Genomic DNA, 14,661 nt, shown 5'->3' with positions numbered 1-14,661 from the left:
CCAGACTACATTATAACTGCGAAACCAATGAGAATTATAGCCCAGCCAAGTTGACAGACAATCTTAATGACCACAAGAGTCTTCCCATTTGAGAGGCTCATCTTCCAGCACTATATCAATCTCCCACTGCTATTCATATGCGTTTTAGTGGTCAGTTTTTTTAGAAGTAGACCCCAAGTTGTTCCTCTTATTCTGCCTTAGTCTCGAAGCTCTGCTGAAACCTGTCCACTATTGATGACCCTGCTGGTATTTGAAATACTGGTGGCATAGCTTCCAGCATCACAATAACATACAAGCCACCACACTGTGACAAACTGACAGATGAGGGGTGGATATTGAAGTTAACTTCCATAAAATTTGGAAACGTTGATATTGAAATATTAAACACGAGGTTAGATGCCTGTTATATGCTCAATTATGTTTGATTACAGAGGCTAGATTAGAAACTGCTGGATATTAGATGCAGGAAAAGGATCCATGTGCCATCAAAGAATTAGCTCTCAGAATCTCCCTTTTTAGGGTTCATCTGTTATATTATTGCTCTTATTTGTATAGAATACACATCCTCACACAATAAAGTATATATTTTTAGCTTAAACATGGTGTCAATTTTCCTAATCTTGTTTTTAGATTATGGGCACCTTTGAATATAAAGAGAGAAGACTAATACAATTACAGAAGGGTGGTATGTCCATGTGTACAAGGCACTTGAAATGAGTATGAGCAGAATGAGATGAGGCAAAGAAGATGGCATATGCCTGGGCTCTTAGGATAATGGAATCATTCAATATAAATTTTTCCTTCTCTTAGGCTTGCTGCTTACGGGAACAGAATGAGAGCAAAAGAGTTTGACTAATGAGGAGCTTTGGGTATTGAAACCCCAAGGGGCACGGAGACATCAAAGAGTCTGCCTGTGACCACCCACTCAATAACCTTGCCCAGGTCAGGAGGCAGCACACCTGAGCCTTGTCTCCATCACTTCCCATAGGATCCTGGTCCTTCTTTGTTTTCTGTGCTCCATGAGTCCAGAGCCTCCATTTTTATCATTCAGCCTTCAGGGGAGAATCGAATGTCATTTCTTAATGCTGACACTCAGGTAATCTGAAGTCCCCTAGTTTATCTTTTGCAAATAGGGAGATGTCTTTGTCTTCAAGTCCATCTGGGGCAGCTGTGAGGTGAGTACATGCAGAAGATGAGCAGAATGGAGTTACTTGTGTGATGCCTGCCAATTGTCCATAATCTTCTTGACATGTTTCCTTGTACTTTTGCACGAATACTTGAGCTTCTCTCATTCTGCTAATCTCCTACTCTGAATCTAAATTTCCAGGGAATTTTTCCATCTTAAATACAAATATGCCCTTGCTCAATTTTCTAGAATTCTTTAAAACAATTTTTGTATTTCTTTGGCAAGGGGCTTTTGTGTTCATTCAGCTTCTCCTTACCTGGTTCTTGATACACCTTTTTAAGGGAGATCTTTGACCTGGCTATGAGCACTAGCAGTGAGGAAGTGGAGAACCAGTCTGACTCCACAGGCTACATACCTGTATCTATCAGTGTCTCTTTATTAACCTAGGAAATATTTTAAGACAGATTAGCTCAGGGTAGCAGGACAAATAGTCATATATCAATGCTTTCAGAATTAATAAATGTTGACATTTTGCCATAACAGTTCTATTCTTAAAGTAACAAAATAGTAAACACAAAGATGATAAGCCCTTTTTATTCCACTCCATTCCCATCCTTTACGTGTGTGTGTGCGCGCGCGCGCAATGAAAATGCCCATCACCTGGAGAGGGGATAAATAAGTTCTGATGTAATAACAGAGTGAAATACCTTAAAGTAGTTAAAGTTAATGAACCAGACTGAGGTGTAATAAGACTGATAAGGTTAAATGCATTATTTTAAGAGACCAGTTGTAAAATGGCACCCACAGTACATAAAGTATTAAAATGTAAAACAATAGCATTGTTTATTGATTGAATTAGACTCAAAGTAATGAAAAGACAGGAGAATAATACATACCAAGTTCATTGTTGTGGTTCAGGTGGAGAGAAAAAGACAGATGTGTGAAAAAATAAAGGGGGAGGTATTGAAATAAATATGTATTTTTTTCTTAAAAAATACTGAATACATCATAAAATAATTAAAAATAACTCATAGAATAAAGGATTTAAGTTCATACAAAAAGGGAAAGAATCGTAATTTTAAAAAGTACATAATGCAAGTATGGTGATACATTTTAGTTTGATGGTGCTGAGTGGTGGATAATTAGGCCTTTGTTGTTTTCTCTGTACTTTTCAGTGTGCTTGAAATATTTCAATTTAAAGAAGAATAATTTATGTCTGCGTAGTTTTAAAACTTATTTCAATTTTCCCATACTATAGATGTCTTGTTAGAGAAATTAACTTCTGTTTTTTAAGTTTTCATTCTTTGTCATGGTACATCTAGGTCTAATTTATTCATTTAAATTGCTAGATATTTCATCCTAAGTCCACGCCAAATGAACATTGATATCTCATTAACCTGTTGCCGTCGAGTTGATTCCAACTCATAGCAACCCTAGAGGACAGAGCAGAACTGCCCTAAGGGGTTTGCAAGGCGAAATCTTTCCAGAAGCAGACTTCCTCATCTTTCTCCTGCAGGGTGGCTGGTAGGTTTGAACAGCCGACTTTTGATTAGCAGCCAAACACTTAAACACTGCCACCAGACCAGGGCTTCTTTTCCACTGATATCAGTGATGTTCATTTGGCTTGTTCTCTCCTCCTGCTTCTCTAGATGAGCAAGATTCCTTGTAGACTTTTGGCACATTTTTCTTCCCTAAAATTTGTCGTTTTCACATTAGGAACGTTCTAACTATGAGTCGGAATTGACTCGACGGCCCTGGGTTTGGTTTTGGTTCTTTTAACTTTCATTGATCCTCTTTCATCTGGCTCCGCCTGTCACTTCCCTTCTGTAATGAACAATGCCAAGTTGTGCCCATGCAGAACAAATCACAACAGGAAATATCAAGAGGGTGTAATATGTTGAACACTATGCTTGATGAGTTTTTCTATTCATTTCTCATTTTTACAATATCCCTATACTGTTCCACGATAGGTCCCATTATACAAAAGAGAAATCTGATGTTTCTGAACAGTTATAAAAGTTTCTACATTCACAAAGCAAGTGCTAGAGTTGGGAATAAACTCAGGGTTGTTTGATTCCAAACCTTCCAGCAAATGACTGATTTTGTTAGGGTTGCTTGTCGTATGACCCCATCCTTAGGGCCCCAGGTTTCCTTATTGGTGAAGCAGTATTTGTCAAGGGGCATTTACTCTGAACATAAACATCCTAATGAGCTGTTCACTCGTGGGATTCCTTTAGAGACCATTTCTAAATCATTGGTTCATGAGAATAAAGGATAAATATGTAAATGTGCCCAGGACTTATACAATCAATTCTTGCCTGTGTTTGAGAATCCAGTGATCATATTCTCGGGGACCTCATCTTAACACAGGAAATGGGAGTGTTCTGGAGTTGATCCCAGTACACAACCTTGGGATTCCCACAGGAGCCAGTTCCCAAGGCTGCCAGACTCAGGCGTTGATGGGCTTAACCGGAAACAAAAGAAAGGAGGATATGGCTTTTCATGATTGATTCTCAACAGTTCTTTTTCTATCATTATCTGCTAATTGTACAATGGAGACAATGAGTCAAACTATGAAAGGAATAGGAAATTCATCAAGCTCCTGAGTAGAGAAGAATAAATTATTTCCATAATCTGCCACAAAAAGGTAGGAAGGAAGGGAGGGACAGATTTCAATAAGATACCTAAGGAAAGGAAAAGTAATCTATTAATGAAGATTAGTTATGGCTCTTCAAATTTAAAATGGTATGGTGTTTTTTTCTATTGCTTTTCATGCACAAACGTAAGTAGTAGTTAAACAGAACTTCCTACTTTGCCCTGTGTGATATGTATAAGATAAGGAATTTCTAAAAATAAGGCCTTATTAGCTTGTTCAATTGAAATGATCATCTTAAATAAGAAGTACTTCATACCTTAACTGATAAGTACCTCACACACTCACCAGATGTGAAGATCCTTACTAGACAATTTGTTTTGATTAAATGTTTAAGTCTCAAAGCTATAAAGGCATTTGAGGTGTGTAGGTGTACTTCAGGAGCCCTGGTGGCATAGTGGTTAAGTGGTATGGCTGTTAACCAAAAGGTTGGCAGTTCTAATCTGCCAGGCACTCCTTGGAAACTCTAGGGGGCAGTGCTACTCTGTCCTATAGGATCGCTTTGAGTCAAAATCTACTTGACAGCAGTGGGTTTTTTTTTTTTTTTAGGTGTACTTTGCTTAAGTTCCTTTTTCCATTTAAGGCTGACTTGGCAAATTTCTACTCCCCCTCTTCCTACTACTGTAGGTACATGCCTGACAGGATACCTGTGTTGTCAGATTGTGTCTTTCCTATCCTAAAATTTTACTTAGGACACACCAACAAATTATTTCTCTTTTCTTCAGTGATTTAAAGACCCCATGCATTTCATTCTTCCTCTCATTCCTCTGTTTTAGGAAAAAAAAAATGTTCTACGTATAATCTCAGGTATTGGGAGAAAAAAGAATCTTATTGCCATAATAGCCATAACAGCTTGAGATTTAGGGAGCATATTCCAATACCGACCTCAAGTCCTGAGGGTGGGTCCTGCTTTGATAATGTCACCTGCTAGATACTACCTATGACGTCAGAGAGTAGGTGACTTTGAAGACCAGGGAAAGCACTTGGTGTTGGACTTACATGGAATTTTTCAAGAGGCAAGTGATGGAATCTGTTGACCCTTCCAGTGCCTGATCCTGTCCTACTCAGGGGTCGTGCCACACGGTGGTAAGAGGTCCACACTGATCTGGCAATCTAAGTTCAAATTCTTTCACCAGTTCTTATGAGATCATGTATTATGTATCCATAACTTAACCTCATGTTATATACTTGAGATCATGGGTAAAATGAAGGATGATAGAAGCACCCAAGTCATGGATCTGTAGGGAGAATAAAATTAATTCAGATAAATACCGAGAATTCTGTATGCCAATACTCAGAGCTCTGTGTTAGTGTTATTGTTGTAGAAGTTCATAATAGTTATTGTATTTGTTACTATGATACCTGCTAATTGGACCGAAAAACAAATCAGTTGCCATTGAGTCAACTCCAATGACTCCACGTGTGACTCCACGTGTGTCACAGTAGAACTGTGCTCCATAGGGTTGTCAATGGCTGATTTTTCAGAAGTAGATCACCAGGCCTTTCTTCTGAGATGCCACTGGGTAGACTTGAACCTCCAACATTTTCCTTAGCTGGTTAACCTCTTGTGCCAAGCAAGGACTTCTGCTAACACTGCTATTAGTTAGAACAATTAGGCAAGAGTTTTGTGGTAAGGATCTAAAGAATGGAATGTTGAAAGTAGAGAGTTAAAAAGACAAATTGTGGAGACCCACTGAACATGGGCTGAGTCATGGACTTGAAATCCCAGTCCACTTTGTAGCGCACTGATGAGCCAGATGATTTCTTCTTCAGGAATTGTACTAGTCTGCAGAATATTGGTCCCGAATGTGTGGTTCCCAGCTGAACAGCAGCAGCATTTGGGAATTTGTTGGAAAGGCACAATTTTGGAGCCCTAATGCCCAGTCTTCTGAATCTGATACTCTGAGGGCGATGCCCAGCAATCTGCATTTTAGCAGTTCATCCAGCTGACTCTGATGCAAGGAAGTTTGAGAACCACTGCTCTAAAAATATATATTTAATACCATATGATTTTGGTTTTCCTGCTAATTTGCAGAGTTCAGAAAATTCTTAAGAAAAAATATGTGCCATTTGATATTATATTCATGTTAATTGACAAATGTGGGAAAAAAGTAGGTACTTAAACATATTTGGAAAGATGTGATAGAGGAGGTGAAAGGAGGACAGAGAGAAATGAGCGTGTAGGAAGAAAGAGAACAGAGAGGGAAGGAGAGAGAAAAGGATAGAGGAGAAAGAGGAGGAGAGGAGAGAGAGAGATACAGAGAGAGAGAACCACAGGAAAAATTGATAATTTTATTTCACAATACAGATTAGAGTGTTTCTGTAAAATAAGGGACCTTTGTACATCTGTTGTATATCTCAACTCTGTTCTTTCCATCAGAATCATCAACAAACATGGAATCAGAAAACCAAACAGGCTTAGCAGAATTCCTTCTCCTGGGCCTCTCAGAGAATCCAGAACTGCAGCCCTTTCTCTTTGGAATGTTCCTGACCTTATACCTGATCAGTGTGGCTGGTAATCTGCTCATCATCCTGGCCATCAGCTCAGACTCCCACCTCCACACCCCCATATACTTCTTCCTCTCCAACTTGTCCTTCAGCGCCATCTGTTTCAGCACCACTATGGTCCCCAAGATACTGGTGAACATTCAGACTCAGAGCAAATCCATCAGTTACACAAGCTGCCTCACCCAGATCTGCTTTGTCATTGTTTTTCCTTGTTTGGAAAATTGTCTCCTTGCAGCAATGGCCTATGACCGTTATGTGGCCATTTGTCACCCACTAAGGTATACAATCATCATGAACCCCCACCTGTGTGGCCTGCTGATTCTACTCTCCTTGCTCGTTAGCATCATGAGCACCCTGCTTCACAGTCTGATGGTGCTGCATTTGTCCTTCCTCATAGACCTGGAAATCCCCCAGTTTTTCTGTGAACTTCCTCAGGTCCTCAAGCTTGACTGTTCTGATACCCTCTTTAATAACATCCTGCTATATGTTATGACTAGTATCTTGGGTGGTGGACTCTTCCTTGGGATTATTTTCTCCTACATACAAATTGTCTCCTCCCTCCTGAAAATGCCATCAACAGGTGGAATGTACAAAGCTTTTTCTACCTGTGGATCTCACCTCTCAGTTGTTTCCTTGTTCTATGGGACAGGTTTTGGGGCGTATCTTAGCTCTGCGGCTACTCTACCCTCTAGGAAGAGTGCAATTGCATCAGTGATGTACACGGTGGTCACACCCATGCTGAACCCCTTCATCTACAGTCTAAGGAACAAGGACATAATGGGCGCTTTGAGGAAACTCATCTCTAGAATATCTTCTTTTCATTAATGTTTCACCTGCTTTGGGCTTAAGCTGTTGGAATATGCTTGAGTGAAATAAATAATACTGATTCAGAGAACCTGATTAAGTTCTTTGAATAGTAGGAGTTCAGAAATTATAATGGTTAAGGGTGAAAATTTGGAGTCAGAACATTTGGGTTTGAATTCTACCTCTTCTCTGTAATAGCTGTGTGAACTTGGTATATTTATTTCAGCTTTCTAAGTTCAGTTTAAAAGTCCCTAGGTGGCACAAATGGTTTGCACACAAGTGCTAAAGGCGGTGGTTCAAATCTACTCAGAGATACCATAGAAGAAAAGTTCTGGCAATCTGCTTCTTTAAAGTTTAAAGCCAAGGAAACCTTATGGAGTGGCTCTACTCTGCAACACATGGGGTTGCCATGAGTTAGAATCAACTCGAGAGCAGCTAGCAGCAACCATAAGCTCAGTTTACTCATCTATACATTTGGCATAATTATATTCATTCACTTTTTTCCATTTAGATTTGATATAGTTCAAGTCTAAGAGTGAGGATACTTTCAGGTATACTGAGGGAAAAGTCTAAACTCACATAGCACCAAATATAAAAACAAAGGTTTCAGAGGTAGGGTAGGTCCAGAGCCTCCAGAACCACAGGGCTACATTTCACAGCTCCGTATATTGGTTTTTTCCTAAAGCTGTTCCTGTGGTGGTCATCAATGGCTGCAGCAGCACAGTGGTCATTTAAGATACAATAACCAGGGATGGAAAACTGACTGTTTCTTATTCAGTCTCAGTATTTGAGAAATAACCTTTTCAAGGAGTCATCCAGAACACATTCTATGTCATCATCCTGAGTTGGGGCATGTGCTCCTTCTAAAACTAATTACAAGTAAGAGGAATTTCATTACCTTGAAAGGATTAGACAAATGTTCTGATTAGAAAAGTCTGAGGTGGGATCAAGTGCTACAACAATTACAAGTGTTTAGTACAATGCCTGCCACCTAATAAGTTACTCAATGAATATACTAGATGAATGTGAGCCAGCACAATTTATTTCCAAGGGTAGCACTCTCTCCTTTTTCGATTCCTTCTGCTTTTACACATTTGGGCACTTGAGTTAGTCATTATCCTAGCTTATTAATTTAAATATTTATCAGCAGTTAATACTTATGTTGTAGGCAAAACCACATTTGGAAATACTTCATTGAATGTCCTGCTGTCTTCTTTTTGTTACATTGAAAGAACAAATTTGGATTTTCATTTTTCAGTGACTTAATTTTAAATGGTTGGATTGATCTACTTTTTCCCTTTTGGACTGTGTGTGCTACATCTCATTCAAGAACTGATCACCTCCTCCAATCTAATAAAGATATTTTCTTATATGGTTCATAAACATTTAATTATTTTTTCTTTTGTGTTTAAAAGATGTTGGAATGATTTTTGAATATGGTGAGATGGAGAATCCAATTTCATTTTATTTCCATATGGACAAACAACGATTTCAGCACAATTTTCTGAATGATACCATCCATGAAGCCATGGTGGTGCAGTGGTTAAGAGCTCAGTTGCTAACCAAAGGGTTGGCAGTTCAAATCCACCAGCTGCTTCTTGAAAACGTTATGGGGTGGTTCTGTTCTGTTGTGTAGTGTTGCTATGAGTCACAATCGATGATGGCAATGGGTTCAGTTTTTTGTTTTTATTCCCTGAAATGCTACATTTTATAAATAAAGTGACTGATTCCTCCTCTGACTTAATAATTCTTTCATGTACATGAAGATACTCTTAGTTCTATTTTCCTGTTCTATACTAGAACCACACCATTTTAGATATTATAGCTCCATGATATATCTTGACAGTCAGTAAGGCAAATACTTTCCATTGCTCTCATTTGCCATCAGGGTAAATATTGTTTCTCCACTGTTCTTGCATATAATTTTTAAACACTGGAATTTTTCTTTCTTCTGCTAACCTGGTCTGGTTTGGGCACTAAGTTTGTGCTGGCCTTATAAAATAAGATAAAGAATATCTCTTCACTTATACTTTCTGAAATCCTTCCTTTAATCTTGAAATTAGCTCCATTGAGTGCTTGGAAGAACTTGCCTGTAAAACAGTGAATCTCAGGTTGTGTTTCATGACAAATTATGTTATTGAGGATTCTAATTTATTGAAAGCATCCATGGTTACTTGCTTTCTATTTCTTCTTGAGAGAAGTGTGGCCTCTCAGATTTAACCAAGACCAACACTTCCACTTGTGCATAGAACTCAATCTTTCCTGCCGACGTTAGGACATAACTCTGGTAATTCTGCCATCTGTCTCTTGCATCATCAGGTTCTCCCTTTGATTTGTGTATGTTCAATAGCATCCAATATATTTGAGTTCCTCAAATCTTAAAAAACAAACAAAAAACCTCTATGGACCCCCTTATCTTGCTCTAGCAGTATCTTCATTTATCTGCTTCCTTTACCATAAAACTCTTCAAAAGAGATGTCTCCACTCGCTGTTTTCAATTTGTCTCCTTCCATTTACTCCTGAGGTCAATGCAGTCAGGCCTTTTCCCCAACAATTCGTGAAGGGAGCTCTTGAAGATCCACCAGCGTTATCTACCTTGTTAAGTCCAGTCCAGTCCAGGTCAGTTAATTTTTTGTCTTTCTCTTACTTGACTTGTCAACCACATTGACTTAGTTTATTACCTACAGAAACACTTTCTTCACTTGGATTTCAACACCACACATTATTTTGGTTTCACTCCTACCTCACTAGCTACTATTTCTCAGTCTCCTTTAATGTGTTTTTTAATCTTGAAACACTGGAGGGTCTCCCATTTCAGTCCTCAGACCTCTTCTTCTCTAGCTAACTTCACTCTTTTGTGACAGCATCTAGACTCATTGATTTAAAAGTCATCTGAACACAAATGAGCCCCAGATTAATATTTAGAGAGGAATTCTCCTTTGAATCCCAGACTTGTATATCCAAATTTCCACTTGCTATTCCTCAGTATACCTTGCCCCCAGCCTTGTTATTATTGTTGTTAGGTGCCGTATTTTTGGTTCTGACTCATAGCAACACTATGTACAACAAAACAAAACACTGCCTGGTCCTGTACCATCCTCACAATCATCGCTATGTTTGAGCCCATTTTTACAGCCATGCTGTCAATCTGTCTTGTTGAGGGTCTTCTTTTTCACTGACCCTCTACTCTACCAAGCAGGATGTCTTTCTCTGGGAACTGACCCTCCTGATAGCATGTTCAAAGTGTGTGAGATGAAGTCTTGCCATCCTGGCTTCTAAGGAGCATCCTCTCTGTACTTCTTCCAAGACAGTTTTTTTGGCAATTGTTCTGTCAGTCTACGGTATACTCAGTATTCTTTGCCAACAGCAAAACTCAAAGGTTTCAGATCTTCTTAGGTCTTCCTCATTTGTTGTCCAACTTTCACACGCATATAAGGCAATTGAAAGCACCATGGCTTGGGTCCCATGCACCTTAGTCCTAAAAATGGCATCTTGCTTTTTTTTTTTTTTTAAACAATTTAAAGATCTGTTTTGTAGAAAAGGTGGTAATGCAATAACTCGTTTGATTTCTTGACTATTGCTTCCATGGGCATTGATTGTGGATCCAAATAAAATGAAATCTTTGACAACTTCAATCTTATCTCCATTTATGAAAATATTGCTTATTGATCAGTTGTGAGGATTTTTGTTTTCTTTATGTTGAGGCATAATCCATACTGAAGGCCTTCGTCTATCATTTTCATCAGTAAGTTCTTCAAATCCTCTTAGATTTCAGCAAACAAGGTTGTACCATCTGCATATCGCAGATTGTTAATGAGTCTTCCTCCAAACCTGATGCTGCATTCTTCTTCACATAATCTGGCTTTGCTAATTATTTGCTCATCATACAGGCTTACCTATCTCAAAAAAACATAAACAAAAAAAAAAAACCAAAAACAAAGCTGAATCATTTACTGTCAAGTTCATTCCAACTCAGGGCAACCCCACGTGTGAAGCAGAACTGTCTTCCATAGAGTTTTCAATACCAGTGACCTTTTGGAAGTACATCACCAGGCCATGCATCTAAGATTCCTCTGGGTGGATTTGAACCACCCAGCTTTTTGTTAGTAGCTGAGCATGTAACCTTTTGCACCACACAGAGACCTTACCTATCACAGTGAATGACAACTCTATTCTTTCAGGTGTTAAGTAGTTTTCTCTCATTGAGCACCCTCTTTGATTCTTCTATTCCTCTTATACCCTGTGTCCAACCTTTCAGAAAACTCAGTTATCTATACCGATAAAATGTATCCAGAATTCAGGCAAATCTCACCACCTTCACTGTTATCACCATGACCGAAGCCACTATCATTTTAGGATTTTTACAAAAGTACTTTCCGTGGCCTCCTTGCATCTGCCTTTGCCATCTTCAGGAGGCTGTTTATATAATATACTCACACTACCTTTTTGATTTCATGTTTCTATTTTCCCCATCATTCATTCTATTATAGTCCTGCTGGTCTCCATATGTTGATCATTGATTTTGTTGGCTCCCTGTTTTTGTTTTATAATGATTTTCATTCCTGGCTGTTTAAATCATAATTTGCAGAATGATGATAAGGGTTTTGTAGTTGTTTTTCTGTCTGTCTCTTTCCATCTGTGTGTGCACTCTCTCTTGTCTAAGATGCTCCCACTACACCTTGTTGTATTTTATCTATTATTTCATGTGTTTGAAGTGATAGTGTTAGGATGGCAAAGGGTGACTTTAAAATGCCATTTTTTTTTTCAAAAAGGCGTGTCAAGAATACCGTAGATTAACAAAGTTCATATGGAAACAGTTAACATGTGGTAAAATAAACTGATCAATATATGAAAATATTGAATTCATTTAAAGATGAAAGGTTCACAGACTTCCTGGCCTGACAGTGATTGGAGAAACTTGGAGGGTATGGCTCCCAGACACCTTTTAGCTCAGTAATAAAGTCACTCCTGAGTTTCACCCTTCAGCCAAAGATTAGGCCCATAAAACAGAATGAGACTAAAGGGGCACAACAGCCCATGAGCAAGGACTAGAAAAAAAAAAGTGTGCCACTAAATGCAGGTAGCTCACACCAAAGTGACTGACATGTTGATGGCAAATAGTAGTAAAGGCTCAACCTAAAGAGGTATGTCGGGACAGCACTGGGACATTATTTATAGAGTGCAAAACCGTACAATATTTAAATAGAAGACAATTTGAGATTTAAAAAAAAGACAAAAGGTTTTTAAGTGAATATTAACTTGGAGCACCATCTTCACCTATAAAATAATGGTTGTCATTTACCTAAATGCACTGCGTACAGATAAACCTGCAAACTAGTCCTAGCCAGTGACACTGTGATTTCTCACAACTCTATTAAAAATGAAGAACCACACTTTCAATTCATAGTCCCTGAGTGAAAAGAGAGATACACATTGAAACAATTTGACAAAATTGTACAAGGTGGTTACAAAAATCAAAAGAGGAAGTAACAGTTTTGTCTATACTGTTTGCAGCCAGAATTGACCACGAAGAATAGATTAGAATCTGCTTTATGAAACATGCAGAATGAAGATTAAGGTTCAGGAAACATTCAATGACACTAGATAAATTCCTAGGTATTTACATTTTTACATATTTTAGCTATTATAAATATAATATTTCCACCTATATAAACTATATTTTTACACCTTAAATTGGAATCAGACTTCCTAATATCATCGATGAGATAGACATGCTTTCAGTTGTATGGAAAAAGGGAAGATAAATGTGCAAGGTGTGTGAATTGGAGATGAGCAGGAACAGGTGAAGAAAAGTAAATGGCAGTCACCTGGCCTCTAAGGGTCAGGAAATCAGCCTTCCTGAATTCCCATTTGTTATTGTCTCGGTCAGGGAGCCCTGGTTGTAAAGCGATTAAACACTCGGCTGCTAACCAAAAAGCTGGAGGTTCAAACCCATCATCCACTCTGCAGGAGAAAGACGTGGCAGTCTGCTTCCGTAAACTTTTAGAGCTTTGGAAATCTTATAGGGCAGTTCTACTCTGTACTAAAGGGTCACTAGGAGTCAGAATTGACTCGATGGCAGTGGATTTGGTTGGCTTGGATTGTCTTGGTCTATCAGAATTTGCACTGCCCTGGGATCAGAATGACAACAAAAGTGTTTAACGGAGCTTTGGATATTGAGCCGCCAGGGATACAGAGGTTGCAAATAGTCTTCCTGTGACAACTTCACTCAAAAGTCCTTCTCTAGTCAAGGAGCAGTGCACCTGAAATTCCGCCCACGGATGGTCTTCATGCCCAGGAGCCTGGTGCCTCCCCTGGTCCCTCTGCCTTCCCTAAGTACAGATCTTCTGGCTACAGCACCCAACATCCAGGGCAGATGTCAAGCATCATTCCTGGTGATGCCAGCCAGGTAACCTAAATCCCTTAGTTAATGTTTGGAAATTAGGACAGGTGTTTCCTTATAGCTTCCTCCAGGGGAAACTGTGAAAAGAGTACATGCATGAAATGATTAGAGCCAACTCACCCATGGACTCCTGCCTAACCGTCTCCCATCTTTCTGACATATTTCCTCGTATCCTTGCAGCAATATCAAGCAGCATTTATTCAGCTAATCTCTTACTCTCTCTCTACAATGGCAAGGATCATTTTCTTCTGGAGCGGAAATTTGCCCTTCTCAAATGTGACTGCTAGAAAATTCCTTGACGTTTACTTGTATTCTTGTGCTGATGGTGGGGAGGAGAGTTTTTGAGCTTCACTTTATCTTCCTATAACTGGTTATTGATATACCGTCTTTGGGAAAGTTTTGGTATTATACTTTGTGCCAGGCTCTGAGGCTCCAGGGAAGCAATTGGAGACACAGACTTAGGTACCTCACTAGTTTGTCTGTTTCTCTTTATAAGATTACCAAATATTTAAAATTAGAACAGTACAGACAGTGTAAGAAAAAAAAAAAGACCACCTCTTACACATTTCCAGAATTGACAGTTGTTGACGTTCTGCTGTGGCAACTTCAAGTATTCTTTTTAAAGTGGCAAAATAATATGCATACAGGAAGCATACCTTTTGTAATCGTTTCTGTTGTTCTCTTTCCGTTCCAGAAGCAGCGTTCATAGTTTTATATTCTAAATGTACATATCTGTCTATCTGTGTATATGTATATACATGTTTTTGTTAGGTGCCATTGAGTCAGTTTCAACTCATAGCAAGGCTGTGTATGACAGAACAAAACACTGTCCAGTCCTGTACCATCTTCACGATCATTGTTATGCTCGAACCCACTGTTGGAGCCACTGTGTCAGTCCATCTCATTGAGGGTCTTTCTCTCTTTTGCTGACCCTCTACTCTACAAAGCCTGATGTCCTTCTCCGAGTCTGATCTCCCCTGATAACATGGATGTGAGCCAAGTCTCGCCATCCTTGCTTTTAAGGAGCATCCCAGTGGATAGGCAGCTAGGAGGCAATAGCTATAATAACTATCAGTTAGGAAATGAAGAAACAAATTGTGGTGTAATAGCATAGTGAAATACCTACTCTATTGTACTTTAAAAAATTAAGCAGAATTAAATGTATCA

The 14,661-nt window shown here is 38.9% G+C and overlaps 2 protein-coding genes across 2 annotated transcripts in view; both read left to right on the top strand.

Moving 5' to 3' along the window:
- LOC126070942 (olfactory receptor 7G2-like) overlaps positions 1–14,661 on the top strand; it is a 457,831-nt gene that overhangs the window by 428,315 nt on the left and 14,855 nt on the right. The window lies entirely within an intron of this gene.
- LOC126070943 (olfactory receptor 7G3-like) lies at positions 6,525–7,112 on the top strand. The gene has a single exon (XM_049875268.1). It carries the CDS (start codon positions 6,525–6,527, stop codon positions 7,110–7,112), a length of 588 nt encoding a protein of 195 aa, XP_049731225.1.

The sequence above is a fragment of the Elephas maximus genome, chromosome 3 (assembly GCF_024166365.1).
Source record: "Elephas maximus indicus isolate mEleMax1 chromosome 3, mEleMax1 primary haplotype, whole genome shotgun sequence".
NCBI classification, from domain to species: domain Eukaryota; kingdom Metazoa; phylum Chordata; class Mammalia; order Proboscidea; family Elephantidae; genus Elephas; species Elephas maximus.
Note: the sequence above shows the minus strand (reverse complement) of the source record. Positions and strands in the feature narration are given on the sequence as shown.

Bases quoted from the DNA above. Each gene is read 5' to 3' on its own strand.
- LOC126070943 (XM_049875268.1), top strand. From the start codon at position 6,525: ATGGCCTATGACCGTTATGTGGCCATTTGTCACCCACTAAGGTATACA.